The sequence below is a fragment of the Anastrepha ludens genome, chromosome 2 (assembly GCF_028408465.1).
Source record: "Anastrepha ludens isolate Willacy chromosome 2, idAnaLude1.1, whole genome shotgun sequence".
NCBI lineage: Eukaryota > Metazoa > Arthropoda > Insecta > Diptera > Tephritidae > Anastrepha > Anastrepha ludens.
Window position 1 is genome coordinate 57692146 of NC_071498.1, and position 15913 is coordinate 57708058.

Genomic DNA, 15913 nt, shown 5'->3' on the forward strand with positions numbered 1-15913 from the left:
CGCCGCTGTGTGCATTTGTGCACGAATTTAAAAATTGTGTTCAAATTGAAATTCAGCAAAAATATTAAAAAAATCTGTATAAAAAGTAAGCCTACTTAAAATATGATAAATTTTTAATTTTATGACCGCAATTTTTTTTCTCTTTAATAGAGGAATGTGTAATAATGGTAATACCCAAAACCGAAATAAGCGAGGAAGACAGGGCGCTGAAAGCCATCTTTGTCCCCAAGACAGTCGATTCTACATTACTCGTCGCTACGGATTTATATCCGGCCAAGGACTATCACTCGAGCAGCATTTCCCATACATGTCTGGATATGTTTATGCTGCTACGACCACAACGACCTTCTTCAAAGATGGTTTCTCCTATTGGTTTTTTCTGACTTCCATTTATGAGAAAATGAGCTTCAGCTCTACCAAAAGGTAGTGTTTTGCAGATATTTTTGCGCAAATTGTAGTCCTTCAGCTTAAGCGCTGGCATAATTTGAATTTCGAAGTGGCGAAGTCTAAGATCCATCCTCAATATTTCATGCAAAATAGTTTTTGGAAGTATCTTTTTTTGGTTCTTTCGCACTTTAAGGGGCTCAACCAGTGTGACTGACAAAAAAACAGGTGGTTTTTGAAAATTTATTTTTAAAAAAGTTTTACATTGATTGTTTTAAAACTTTGTAAGTATATTAATATATAATTAAACTTCAAGTACAAATTTTTTCAAAGGAAAATCTGGACTTTTCTTCTAATAATAGGGCATCTCTCGAAGGTCCAAAAAAAAGTTTCCCCACTGCTGCCTTTGTTACGGTCTTCAGAGTGCCTGAAATAAAAAAAAAACAAAAAAGTCATTAAAGATGATGGTATCACGCGTTGATTAACGCAGGATTGTGGTGAAAAAACGAAATCCAAAAAAATCCCGCAGTTTTGAAAAAAGTATAAAAATTTAGCTTGAAAATGTGATAGTATTTCACATCGCAAATTTACAATTTTTATTAGATTGAAATATCGGAGGGTCATTCAATGTAAAAATGAATACTTAAAATGAGGAAACAAGATTCAAGTCGATCGTAAAATTAGTTTTTAAGTTACAGTGGCAGCAAATTAAGAAAACGCTATTTTGAGAAAAACGTTTTTAAAGAAAAAAATACTGATCTCACATTTATAAAACGATAAATATCATACCTAATCCTAATCTGCTATTCCAGGCCCATATAATTCACCTTCTTCTTCTTCAAAAAGTTGCTGCTTGCTTGCTGAAAAATATGAAAAAAATTTTTTTGAATTTTTCAAAGTTTCACACTGGTTGAGCCCCTTAACGAAGCCGGTGAGTGTCCGATCAAAACTCGATCGAAATTATTTCCCATGCACATGTGTCATATATGAGAATTTTTATTTTTTTATTTTATTTAATTTTTTTATTTGCATAAGGACATAAAATGTATGTTTTTTGCATATTTCTATATGCATATTTGCATATTTTAATATACAAATAGGTAGTATCAAATCAGTTACAGAATACAATAAAACATGTGGGGCATATGCTATGAAAAATTGTTCTTGAATGGGGACATTGTTACATTAAATTTAATTTTTTATTTAAAAATTTTACACAAAAAAAAACGTGAAGCTTTATAAAATTCTAAGTGTGAGTTTCTGAGTCTCTGGACTGGTTTTCCGAGCAGCAATTTAGTCGAATTTTATAATGTTTAAGTTAGGAAAACTGTGTTTCATTACACTTACACATCCACAAAGCAAGAAATAATAAAAATAAATACTATATAAGTACCAAATGAAACGCAAATTACCTTTTTAAAAAAATATGAATACTAGTAGGTAAAAATATAGAAAGGCTAAACTTGATTTCGAGGAGAGATTGCAAAGGCTTTACTGAATGTTAATATCAAATTTGAGCTTTTAAAGAAATAGTTATTTATGTATATATTTATTAATTACTTAATGTGGTACTAATTAAGTACCAATAGTATATAACTGTAATTAAAAATGTTGGAATTCAAAACAAACACAACAAAAAAACTAAAGAAACGAAAAATACAACAGGATACTAAAAGTAATACCTCTTCAAACGACAATACGAGTATGGGCTAATCAAATTTTAGTAGAAAAATTCTAGTCAAAAGAAATGCGGAAAAGAAGAACAATACAAAAAATATATTATAGAAAAATACTCTTATACATACAAATACATATATGGACAACAAAGTTAATTATTATTTTAATAGGCTACTTAAAGTTTGTTAAAAAAAGAGATTATAAAAATGTTGAATTTTGTGCACCAAATGAAATTCTAAATGTTGATGTCAAATTTTATGTAAAAGTACCACCTAATTGAGATGAAAACAGAGTAAGCATATCGTATAAAATTTAAAAGAAATGTACAAAAAAGGAAATTACTAAACCAAAGATATTTTTCTAGAAACATAAACGATCAGCTGAATATAAAAAAATGTGCTATGGAAATCAAATATCTAATTGAGCTGAATTTCTTTAAAAACGAGTATACAATTAAGAGAACGGGGGTGAGAAAAAAAAACATTTTAACAGCAATGTTACTACTACACATAACTGTTTGTATGTTTAAATGTGAGTTTATGCATAGTAACTAACACAGGAATTGGCGAATGAAATAAATCTAAAATTTTGCATTAATGTGAATTTGAAGTTTTTAAATTCTGATTATTACAGTTTTAATTGTAGAGTTGTAACAGCTAAGCAAAAAAAGGCACGCATAAACATATTTACATAATCACAAAAAAAAAAGATTCTATCCAACTGTACGACTTTGTACGGGTAAACTAAATCAAAATTGTTTTCGAAACTAACGTCGTTGTTGTGCTTTGTTATAAATATTTAGGCAGCTTTATAAGTGAAACGAAATTATGAAAATAAAAATATTTGAAAAGTAAAACTTATTTAATTTTTCGCTTCCGCAAATGTTTCAAAGTGTAAAGCCACGCTAGGATTTGAGCGTTTCTATGTTAAATGATGCAAGTATTTTGGGCATTGCCGACAATTCGTCTATAAATTTGTTCATTTATAGGCTTGTCACGCCGTCAGAATTGGGAAGGAACTCTCCGAACACTTTGATACCAAACGAGGTTTCAGGAAAAAATTCAAAAAATATCAAAATTTCAAAAAATTTTATAATTTTGCGATTTATTCATTTTGGTCTTTGGTTATTTCTAATATTTTCATAATTTATTTTTTAATTTTTAGGATAAAAGCTATTTAAAAAAAAAATTCTGTGGAAAAAAAAATATTTTTTTTTAAAAAGATTTTGTAAAAAAATAAAGTTTTTATAAATTTTTTATTTTTAGGATAAAAGATATTTAAAAAATAACTGTGTGAAAAAGAATTATGTTTTTTTATATTACAAAAATTTTTTTCATTCATTTTTGAAAAACGCTCCCCTCCTACTGATGAACATCCCAATAACTTTTCAAGGGTTTGCTTATATGCCGCGATGTCCAGCAGCGCCGTCAGAATTGGGAAGGACCTCTCCGAGCCCTTTGATACCAAACGAGGTTTCAGACAGGGTGACTCGCTGTCGTGTAACTTCTTTAACCTGATGCTGGAAAAGATCGTGCGAGCACCAGAATTAACTTATTCCGGCACAGTTTTTTATAAGAGCGTACAATTGATGGCGTTTGCTGATGATATTGACACCATCGGCCTTAACAATGGCGTTGTTAGTTCTGCGTTTTTCAAACTGGATAAAGAAGCAAAGCGACGAAGAAAACTAACACTTCATAAGATTCTTATCATACCCGTCCTAACGTATGGTGCAGAAGCTTGGACGATGGCAACATCCGATGAAGCGACGCTTGGAGTGGTTGAGAGAAAGATTCTTCAGAAGATTTTTAGACTTTTGCACGTTAGCGACGGTGAATATCACAGGCGATGAAACAATAAGATGTATGCGCTTTACGACGACATAGACATAATGCAGCGAATAAAGATCCAGCGGCTACGTTGGCTAGGCCATGTTGTCCGAATGGATACAAACGCTCCGGCTCTGAAAGTATTCGATGCGGTACCAGCTGGTGGTAACAGAGGAAGGAAGTCCTCCTCTGCGTTGGTAAGATCAGTTGGAAAAAGACTTGGCTTCACTTGGTGTGTCAAGAAAGGATCAAATCAAGTAAGCGGTTATCGAGCAAATTAAGAAGAAGACTGCTCTTGAGACACAAAATCTTGTTGGTACAGTCAAACACGGCGATGGTGAAGTTAATCAGTTAAAATTTATTGAATCGACAATGGATAAATGGGGGTATTTGAGCATTTTAAAAAGGAATCTTAAAGATAGTTCCGGAAATCATGGATTTTGGTTTTGGTTCTAACAAGATAACCACCCAAAACACACAGCCAAGATCGTTAAGGTTTAGCCCTCGTACAACGCTCCAAAACAGATCAAAACACCTCTACAGTCGCCGAATCTCAATCCTATTGAGTGCGCGATCTATTGGAAAAACGAGTTCGACAGTATGTAAAAACAAGTAAGGAGAGCGAAGATTATAACTGAGGAAACAGAAAAGTTAGTAAACTGAATGTCAAATAGATTAAGTGAAGTCCCAAAACATCGTGGATAGCCAAAAGTCACAAAATATTAAATTTGGTTTTTGTATATTATTTTTAAAGATTCTGTCCATGTGTCTTAAAACTGCACGCAGACTTACTGGTTGCTATATTTGCATGTTGCTGCAATTATGGTACTTACCGTTATGTAAACTGTGTAGTGAGGATTCTCGTTATTTTAGTTTGCTTTTGTAACTTAAGAATGTAAGGAAAGAATAAATAAATAAAATATGTTTTCAGCTATAAATTTTTATTGTGTTTTTAATCAAATTAAGTGGCACGCAGACTTTATGGACTATGCGTATATGCAGGTATGCGTTTTGTAATTGCAATTTCCATTTTCTCGATTTTTCCTCGTTTTTTCATCGGTTTTCCTCTCAGACGCTAATGTGTGAAGAAATAGGCTATTTCAAAATACCTAACGATTCTGTGCACTACATTATTAAACTTGGTCTAGAAACTCACCACACTCATAGATAATTCGGTAGAGTGAGCTGTGTAAAGCATTTAACTGGAATGCAGAGTTAAAATGAAAAAATGGCTCTCAGATCTTCGACTTGAAGGTCTTTTGTGTCCTATCGTTGTCACAATACTTCCTGCAGACCTAATGCTTTTATACAGTCTGGAGCTTTTACCTATGAATGCTAGTCCAATATGCTGTAGGACTAGATAGAATTTACCCTGAAAGAAAGCAAAAGATTGCGCATGGCTCACTGCCATAGAATGGCAATGCCTTCATTAGACTGGTCCCTCTTTAGATAAATACTCCGTTGGGCACCCGAGCCTGACCAGACTTTCCTGGCCAGACTTTTTTTGAATTCAAAACATTTCTATTAAAGCTTACGACTTGAGCTTCCAGGTAGCTTCCTAAAATTTAATTTTCTATCGATTTATGGATATAATCTTTTGAAAGAGGTCGTCGAACAGGACGAAAAAAGACCAAACCCGGTTGCCCAACCGAACCTTTTAAAAAAACTGTCCATCGGAGGGTTAATCTCTTCACATATTCTGACGTTGTATACTCTCCCATGAAAAATTCACACGAAAAATTGCTCATCGGCACATCCTCGCGCTGTGATCGACGCTCCCGGCACCAATGCATATCAGCGCTTTGGGCCAACTGTGCAGGGAGTTCTCCTGTAGATGATTCTCAAGTGCTGCTAGAAAGTGTTTTAGTTTGCCTTAGTGTTCCAGATCGATCTTGAATATTTTCCACAAAATTTACAACACTTCCAATATTAACCCCGCGGGGTGAGCGGGGTTTCATTGGACTGACTTGTCTATAACTATTTGCTCCTTGCACAATGCTTTGCTTCTTCTATCTTAAATATATAATTGGTGCTTACACACTTTTTGGGTGTTTGATCGAACTCCTCCTCCTATTTTTGGGACCTACAGTTTTAATTCGATTCTGTATGGCAGATATCTTCTATGAGGAGCTTTCTCATGGCAGAAATACACTTGGAGGTTTGCCATTGCCTGCCGAGAGGCGACCGGTATTAGATAAAACTTTATTCATTTTGGCGTTTCATGCACGGAGATACGAACCTACGTACTTCCGAATGGTAGTCACGCACCAACTCATTCGCCTACGGCGGCCTATGCATATCTTCTTACTCTTATTATGTTATAATCACATTTATTGTTCTATTTTTGGCAGTGTTTAATGTATATAATAGATTTTTTATTTATTTGTTATCTATTTTTACAGTAAACGCATACAATATACTAAATTTAATTTTTGGTGTATATATAGAACTTTTGAATGGTATCTAAAACCAAATGTTTTCCATGTTTTCAAATTCATGAAAGAAGTGCATTTTGCAAAAATAATATACTATTTTCAGCGCTGAATAGCTGCATAAACAATGTATTATTTTTTATATATATTTTTTTTAACATACACTCATTTCATAAAAATTTTAAAAGCTGCGTTTCTCCCGATTTATGCATAAATACTATAGCAAATACTTATTTTTTTTTTTTTTTGTTTTTTATTATTTTCTAATTTTGAATTTGGCTATTTGAATTGCAATGGCAATAAAATACAAAATTTCTTTAAAATTGCTTATAGAAATTGCTTGGGAATGTTCTATTTAAGTGAAGTAAAATAATTGCAAACTTATTCGATTGCATATATTTCCATATGCACGCAAATATGTGTGTGTGCAGCTAGTTTAGATGTGTTGATTCGAACAATAAAGCGTATCACAATAACAATTAAAGCTAAAAACAAATGCAATTCTTTTTCGTTTTGTAAAAATTTGTAACTTTGGTAAACAATTTCAAGGATATCATTTTAGGCAGTTTTGTTGTAGTACATAGTTAAGTTTAGTTATGTCGTCACAAAGGGCTGACTAGAATCAAGGTGGGTTACAGTTATTTGATGTAGTAGTGGGCGCGCAACTTAACTAAATTTCAAAGAATGTGGGCGTTGACGTATATTCGATGTTATTGTAAATCACTGTGCCCTCATTGGTTTCGATAGTTTTGATGAGTGTTTTGCAATAGAAGCACACCTTCGAATTCATTAAGTGTTGCATAATGCAATTGCTACACGATTGATGTTTGCAAGGCGTGAAAATCACAGTGATTGGCTTGGCGCAACAAATAGGACAGAGCGAATCTTCCGAAGGCAACGTTATGTCCGAGAGCAGCGATTGCTTTATGCGCAACATATCGATAAGTTTGCGCACCTCTTCGATTTCCTGCGGTGTTACGTGCGTGGGATCTGATACAAAAGTTTTAATAATATTTTTCAACTAGTGAATGCTGTAAATACATAGAAAGTTAGAAGCAAGCAATCCACTTACAATCAGATAGTGCAAATTTAATGATTGGCGGATCAGCGCGTATTCTTTTCGATGACGTCGATGGAACTGGCACACGCACATCATTGGTTAACGGATCGATATGTGCGCGTGTTTGCGGATCGAAATTACCACGCGGTATTTCCGCTTGTTGCAATATTGGCGTTTTTATCTCACCCAACGCAAACTCCAAATTGGCAAATTGAAAGCTGGGATCGGTGAGAAGCGCGCGTGTGATACGTGTCACCTGTGGGAGAAAGCGAATTATTTCAAGTTAGCATAATGTAATTTGAAGTGTTTGGGAAACCTTTTGTGGATTACGATCTGTGTCAAGTTCAGACCGCAGCAATGCCACCAAAATACCCAGTGCTGCGCTAATAATCGGAAAATGTGTTACCGAATTCAAGTCGGAGGAGCACATATCGACTATGAATTGGAAGCAGCCCGGTGGCACTGTGACACGCGACAAAACTTGACTAATAAGTTGGCACACACGATTCAATATTAAATCACTATTGGAACGTGAAGGTTCTTGGAATATTTCTGGCGCCACTGTGATGATCATTTCCAAGCAACGCATCAATGAAACGGTCAACTCAAAACACATTGAACAAATTTTCAGCTGCTTTGGCTCGAAAACGGCGTTCTCTTGACGGTGTGCGGTATTCTGAATCTAAGACGAAAACAACAAAAAATAAAAAATTATTTTTAATAATTAAATTTTTAAATATTAAATTTGTAATAAAAATAGTTTCTAATACATAGCTACTACCTCTTGCAACAGCAATATAAATTCCGAAAATGCCCAATTCAACTGACTCAAAACCGAATTCAGAAAAGCCGTTGCGAATGGCTCATCCTCGGACAACTTTTGTCCAATCAATTTTTGGAAATACCGCGATGAATTGGCAGGCGCAATATGATGTAATAGGCCGGTGTGTGTCTCATTTTTGGCACGACTTCTACAAAGTCCAATTTGTACAGGCTGATTGCCACCCTGCCATATGCTTGGCTGCCGCGAATCGCGATAGGCAAAACCATCACCAAGCCAAAAACGCAAAAGCAGCCAATTACTTTGACCCCAGGCACGATTTTCATAAGGACGCAAGAGTGATCTGACAAGCGCATTTTGGCTGTGAGGTGAGGAGAGTGGCAAATTAACTGAGGCAAAAATTCATTTTACACGCACACTCACCTTTTCTTTGGTGAACGCTCCAAAGCACGAACACCAGCTTTATGACAGGTCAGAGTGCCCAGAGCCTGTAGCAGAGAATCCTTGCACGAAGCTAAGATTATGCGTGGGTCAGCGGAATGTAAGCCCAGAAACTCTGCTGATGCATTGACAGCGCACTCAGCGTCTAAGAAGAAATATGCATGGTTTCAAAAAAATGTATTTAACTAATTTAAAATAATTTTGAATTTATATGCAAGCAATAAAATAATAATGAAAAAAACAATAAAGAAAAAAATTAAAAAAAAAAATAATAAAAAAAAAAAACAAATTGAGATAAAAAAAAAGAAAAAATAAAAACAAATAAAAAAGCTAAAAAAAATTTAAAAAAAATGTTTAAAAATTAAAAAAAATATATATAAAAAAATAAGAAATATAAAATATAAAAAAATAAGAAATGAAAAATTATAAAAAAAATTAAATAAAAATAAAAAAAACAAAAGAAAAAACGTGTAGAAATTTATGTATTTTTTTTTTCAAATCTAATTGCAAATCATGTTAAAAATTACCAGTTATTTCAAACTGCGCATATAGATCGTGATGACTGAAATCCATAGCGGTGTCCAATAAAATGGGTAGTATATTGATATACACTTCAGGTACAAATGAGAATAATGGACCAAGTTGTGAGCATGCCTTAAAATGGTAATACATCATTAAAATTAGGTATTTGGATTAGATTATTTGAAGAGTTTTGAAAATCGTTAGGGCCAAATTAATTGAAATTAGCCCATAAAACATTTAAAACTACGATCTACTTAGTCCTGCCATAAGTTCTGTTACAAGTTAAGTTCGTTATAAATATGAAATTATAATACTTTTTTTAATGAAGTTAATTTTATTTAATCATATAAATATTAAAAAAAAATTAGTTCTCATTCGAAAAGATCACCATTTGCTTTTACACAAGCTTTCAAACGATTAGACTATTGCAGCATGCAGCTATTGCAGCACGCACGGTTTCTATGGATATACATATCGCTGCTCGAACCAAAGATTGTTTGAGACTCTCCAAATTTCTGTGAGACCTTCAACAGGCCATGTTCTCCAATTCTGACCACAAACTGCATTCCTATGGATTCAAATCTGGACTTCCAGGCGGTCAATCCTCTGCGGCCATGGACCCAGGAATATTGTTTTTTAGCCGCTGCTGCGTGGTGTTTGCATTATGGGTTGGGGCGGAATTTTGCTGGAAAATCCAACACTCTTCATTGAAGAGAGTACTGTACAACTGCTTCACCACGCCTTCTAAGATATCCTTCTGGTACACTTGTGCCCCGGTCTTAGCCCCTCTTTCGCAAAAATGAAGAGATGTAACGCCTTTACAAAACACTCCCCACCAAACCATGCGGAGGCTGGATGGTGGCCACGCTGAACCCTTGGAACAACATTTTTGGCGTCTTTAGAAGCTTTAGCATAGATTTTGTCGTTTTGCTTATTAAAAACTTATTCAACAGTGAAAATTTTGTCATCGGTGAAAAAAATATTTTCATGACCTTTGACTGCGCACCACCAAAGAAGATGCTTGCATCTATCAAGTTTAATTTTCTTCAAGCGCGTTGTCAAAAGATGACCAGTTGAGCGGCGGACGGTTTTCATGTGGAGATCATCTCTAATAAGTCTTGACATGGATCTGGTCGATACATTCACTTCCTTGGACATGATTTTTTGCTTTCTAATTTGGTCGATACATTCATTTCCTTGGACATTATTGCATTCTAAGGGAATCTCTGTGAATTTTTTCTCGAACGGCGATTATGGCTGCACTGGTTCGAAGCACGCAAGGACGACCACTTCTTTTTCTGTCTGTCACTTCAGACGTTTGGGAAAAACGATTACTCGTGTAGTAAACAAACATTCTAGAAATATTTAGTTTTTTCAGCAATTCGAATATCTCACTTATGTAATGCAATCCCAGCAATGCTATCACTACAATCCGATTTTCTTAGCTTCCCACTCTATTGTTAACAAGCGAAATTTTCCACGAAACTGAGTATAATTTATGAGTAGGCAATGCATACGGTCAAAAGCAAAAATAACGGAACTTTTTTCTGTGAATTTGTTCTCGCCGTATGCATTGTAAAATTTGTCACAGAATTTATGGCAAATCTAAGAAAAAAAGCACTTTACATTCAATGTACGCAGCGTTTTCTCCAACAACCACACAATCATCATACGGCGTTGTTTCCCAAGCGCGACTGCACGATACCAGGTTTGTTTGCGCGCCAAATCGATTGAACGTTTCTACAAAGGAGTTAAAACGAAACATTTTCCAATATATTCGTATTCTTTTAACGCATTACTACTTACTGCGAATACATTTTCGCGTTGACTAAATTTCTGCTTCAGATCAGAAACAATATTGCAATGACTTTCGTTCATGCACACGTTCGCATGATCCTCCAACACCTTTAACTTGCGTTCGACATCCTCGCGATAGAATTTTGTTTCTCGCAGAACTTCATTTAAAGCGGCAATTTCATCGCGCACTGATGAAATCTAAAGCATACGCAATGATATTGTACATATGTCGAGAATAAAAAGCAAATATTAGATATGAATCGTAGAGCACCAAATGCATTTAACTTGTTTAGTATATATGCGTTAATGATTATTCCAAATTCCTTATAATTTACTGCACCTTAACAATGTACTTATGCCCAACCGAATAGTAGTAGAGCACGCAAATGTCAAATAACTCTGAAAGCGAACTCTCCGCATCGCCATTACCCGGTGTTGCATCTTGCACTGGATTTAAGCGCGGATTCAAGAAATGCGTGAATGTTGTAGCGGGACTAAAAGTCGTTTAAAAATCGATTACCACAATTCCACACAAGAAAAATCAATAGAAGTGCGTATGCTTACCCTTGAGCGCCTGCAATGGCGATATTGTTAAGATTCGTTGCTGTAAGAAACATGCCGGGATCAACTAGAATAGCGAACAAAACCGAAACATTAACGACACATACACATATCTATACATAAAAACATTTGTCAGAAATTTCTGCTCACTCCACTCACCCAACTCTCCAACGCGCAACACTGCACGATCCTCCTCAAGCAACTCTTGCGCACGTTCCACACCCAAATATGTTGAGATATCGCTGCGATGCACCTTGCGCAGATGAGACAATACACCACCAACACGATCAAAATGTTGGTATTCGAATGTACCATCAAAGAAGTAGTCCGGTTTGATTTCCACCTGTGCCGCAGGCAATTCACTCTCAAACAACGTTTTGGTGACATCTATGAGTATACAAATAAATGATAGCGCGACTGTGGACTCCATCGGATGCATTATGCTAGATTGCATAAGGAAGAACGAATGGAAAGGCTGTAGGGCAAAATGAATTCGAATGCAATTTACAGGCAAAAAATAATGATCTTTTGTTTTTTTACTCGCTGCTCCATACTAAGATCCATCACGTAACGACGCAACTTGGATATAAATATTTTGCGACTCGACGGTGCTAGCTCATCACCATCCGTGTTAGCGAGTAGTAGAATTAACAGATTTTTCTGCACATTATAAAGGCTTTCGGTGGCTTTGGTAATTTTATCAACTTGCGAAAGGTACTTCAGCTTAGGGCCACCAATGCCTGTAAAATTGAATAGAAGATAAGTTTTTGATATACAATTTGCTGATGTGTTGATTTCCGAACAAACCATCTGTCCAGACATCCGAGTCAGGCACCAGCTGCTGCATGAATTTATATTCTGGAGGGCGTATGTACATTAGCAAGGCCAAACTAGAAAGTAAAGGAAGTTTCACTTAAATAAAAGCGAAATTTTGGATATTGAAAAAATATTATATTTTACCAATGTTTTTTAAAAAACTTATATTCCAGAAATGTTTTTCGTGTTTGAACATTCGTGCACATGCAAGTGAGCACGGTGATGGCACGCTTTTGCTTCTCATAATCCAGGCCCGTGTGTGTGTGTGTATATGTTGACAGTAAGGCATTTACCAGTTTACGCATTACAAACTTCACCTCCTCATTTTCCAAATAATTCCACAGAAGAGAGAGTAGCGCGCCCAAAGTGCTTTCAGGTGTACCCGGTAATTTAGGCGGCTCTTTATCGGTTTCGCTTTAGGTAAAATATCAAGTGTTTATATGTAATGTGCAGGTATAGCAGGTAATAGGATTTTACTTACTTAGCAATCATGCACAAATTGACAATATGTGGTAACAATTTGTCTTCGATGACATATGGATCGAACAATACTTGTGTTAATTTCTCAATCAGCAGCGTAGCGAACACAACATACACTGTTTTCTTCGTGGATACCTTACCCTCCACATAATCCTTTTTCTTACACACTGGATTGTGTACCAGTACAGCGGCTAAATTGACTAGATAGCCAAGCAACAAGTCGGCTTTTTGTAAGCGTACGATAGGTTTCGCCTGTATCGGCATAAAACCCTCAACTGGATACCTAAAAGGCATATTGCCAAAGTTCACTTGTAAACCTTGATTATAGCCGAGTGAAACGGCGGGAAAGAATGAAATGCCTGGACCACGTTCTAGTTTGCGGAAAGCGACACCCATTGAAATTCCGTTACGGAAATATTCAACTGTTTCATTGTCAACATCGATAGTAATACCGATATTATCACCAATTTGCCATTTGTCGCCATACCTTTTATCGAAAAATAGAGTTTAGAATTTATTTTAAAAAAAATCGAATATTAAGGATTGCTCTGATTAACTAATTTTTTTTACTCACTTTGATGTGGAAATGTGCCATATTTGTTGTTTGCTACCATCATAACCATAACTCCATTTCGTATCACCAACGCCGCTGTTCTCATTAAAGGTGCATTTATTGGAACACCATCCGATTTGCATCACGCCTTTACTGTGCAAAAGTACCTAAAGGTATGCATATAAATATATGTATAAATATGTCTACACCAAATCTAAAAAAATATACTCTTGGCTGTATACTTAAAAATATTGTCACATACAAAATTTTCATATTTTTAAATTTAGCCGCCAAATGTCCTTCTATCGTTAACCCACTTGGCAACACGTTCAACTCAAGGTCATTACACTTCGAAACTGTCCTATTAACCTTTACCACCACCATCACGTCACTACTGTAGCATCGAACCCACATGCCATGCTTCATTAAACCGCTCAAACCATTTACAATGTAAACGTGTTTGCTTACCTCATACATCCAACGCCCACCATAAACGCAAACATTTGCCTTTATAGTATTGAAACTGCCTTGTGAACGCAGCGAGAGCCTATCGGCTGATATCCGCACTGTCGATGTAAAATCAATATCACATATCGTGTGCTCTGGACCAAGCCTAGAGCCCATGTCGATTCGCTGTGTCTTCGTCGCTTGTGCACTATTTGACTCAATGACATTCAGACGCTCGTTTAGCCAATTCCGCACAATGACCATTTGGCTGTAGTAGAATAATAATAATCACATAAAATATGCATATAATGAATGAAATAATATGCATTCGCTGCGGAGTAGTTCTGACTGGAATTCGACCATTAATTGAGCCTGGCTCAATACGTTTGCAGCCGCAGCAATATTTTACTTACTCGGGTAGCTTCAATTCATCCAGTTTGGGTGCTTTTGGCGTATCTTGCATTGTGGAGCACCCAGCCTCATCATCCTCGTCCTCTGGCTGTTGTTTTTGAGCAGCATTAATTTGTTCGAAAATATCCTCACCAAAAACTTTTACAAATAATTTTGCTATTGACATAATTTTGTGTGAGTGCACCGTTAATGCATTTGTATTTAAAGCTTCTATTTGCTTTGTTCCAGCTAAACAATTTTTTCAAAAAGGCTAAAGTAACGAATACGAGTTTTGTTTACCTTCGAAAATTTGATTTATTGAAAGGTGCTGCTTCTTGTATTCACAGCTGGTCGCAATGAAACGAATTTTTTTGGCATATACACAGAGTGATCTGTATTATTTAGTACACGAAATATTTTGAAAAATAATTAAAGACGGAATACGTCAAGCCAAATGCATACAAAGTGATATTACCAGAGAACGTGAGCCTTCTCTATATATCAACATTCTCTATTACTAATACAGCTTCTTTGTTTTTTTCTCTTCGTTTCGCCCTCAAATTAATATTTTATAATTCCTACAAAGTACTTAAAAGCTGAAAAAGTCTGGGACTCCCGAAACACTTAATTAAGGATCTTCAACACAAGCATAAAATCAGTCCTTCTGTACGGCTCAAAGACATGGAAAGTCGCGAAAGCGATCTGCAATAAATTCCTCGTTTGTATTAGCAATTGCCTACGCATTATTTGCCGATCTTTCTGGCCGAACACCAATTCAAATGAAGACCTCTACGCGCTCACAAACAGTATGCTTATCAACTCATACATTAGCTGGACTGGGAAAAGAGAGCGTGGATGACCATAGATGACGTGGGTGCGAACGGTATGTACTGAAAGCGAGAGTTTTGGTTCCTGGAATCAAATGCGGAGTTATGCATATGATAGAAGACGTTGGAAGAGGGTAGTATCCACTCTAACAAAGAGCATAACATAACATTTTTAAATATGTACACCAATTTTAAACTACATATTGTAATTAATTATTGAATGTATTATTTTGAATTGCTCCAAGGAATAAATAAATAGTACTTATAAATCAGAAAAGGCACAACACATGGCCTGAAAGTATTGAGCTACATTTTTTATTCAGCTCGGTATCAAATAGGCAATTCAGTCATTGTCACGTTGTCTTTTTTATTTTTTCAAGAAAAATAAAAGCAAATTTTTTTTTTATGGAAGCAATATTCACAGGTATGCACTCATCTCTTGATCCATGCTAGATTTTCGCGATTAATTACAAACGTAATTTTAATTTTTAGTGTTTCTGTTACTTTAACAATTGGCCTGATACCTGTCCAATCTTTGATGTTGTCAAACCAAGTAATTTTTTCCTACCAATTCTTCTTCGTTCTTCTATTTTTCCTTATATAAGCGATTGTTAAGTATTATATAATGTTGCCTCTTGTAATAAGTGCGAAATGAGAAAATTTTCTTCTTTTAACATAACAAATTTGCTTTGCCAAATATCCATTGCATGAAAATGATTTGATTAGCAACTCTGGTTGGCATTCGAATTTTCTGTCTAATTTTGTACAAAAAACAAGGCAAAATAAAAACAACAAGCAAATAGAAAAAAACTAAAATAAAAATTCAAATAAAAAGAAAAAAAGTGCGTGTAACGTAGTACACATGACAGAAGTGAAACTTTCAAGGCAGACAAAGATAGAGGGAGAGACCCGAGAG

General features: G+C 35.3%; 1 protein-coding gene across 1 annotated transcript; it reads right to left on the reverse strand.

Annotated features, from left to right (window-relative positions):
• Window positions 1-6523: 6523 nt before the first annotated feature.
• Window positions 6524-14496, reverse strand: LOC128871538 (E3 ubiquitin-protein ligase RNF123). Its single transcript, XM_054113373.1, has 18 exons — window positions 14194-14496; window positions 13802-14048; window positions 13355-13500; window positions 12782-13267; window positions 12445-12714; window positions 12292-12374; window positions 12025-12224; window positions 11644-11959; window positions 11488-11551; window positions 11264-11417; window positions 10933-11121; window positions 10753-10866; window positions 9132-9258; window positions 8587-8749; window positions 8164-8524; window positions 7699-8064; window positions 7395-7638; window positions 6524-7312 (listed from the first exon to the last, which is right to left on the reverse strand). Exons 1-18 carry the CDS (start codon window positions 14355-14357, stop codon window positions 6993-6995), a joined length of 4014 nt encoding a protein of 1337 aa, XP_053969348.1. The 5' UTR covers window positions 14358-14496; the 3' UTR covers window positions 6524-6992.
• Between the last annotated feature and the right edge of the window lie 1417 nt (window positions 14497-15913).

Excerpts from the sequence above, each read along its gene's own strand:
- LOC128871538 (XM_054113373.1), bottom strand. The coding sequence starts at position 14,357 with ATGTCAATAGCAAAATTATTTGTAAAAGTTTTTGGTGAGGATATTTTC. Across the intron at positions 10,867-10,932 it reads AACGCGAAAATGTATTCGCA|AAACGTTCAATCGATTTGGC; the intron begins GTAAGTAGTAAT and ends ACTCCTTTGTAG. Across the intron at positions 7,313-7,394 it reads TAAATTTGCACTATCTGATT|ATCCCACGCACGTAACACCG; the intron begins GTAAGTGGATTG and ends CTTTTGTATCAG.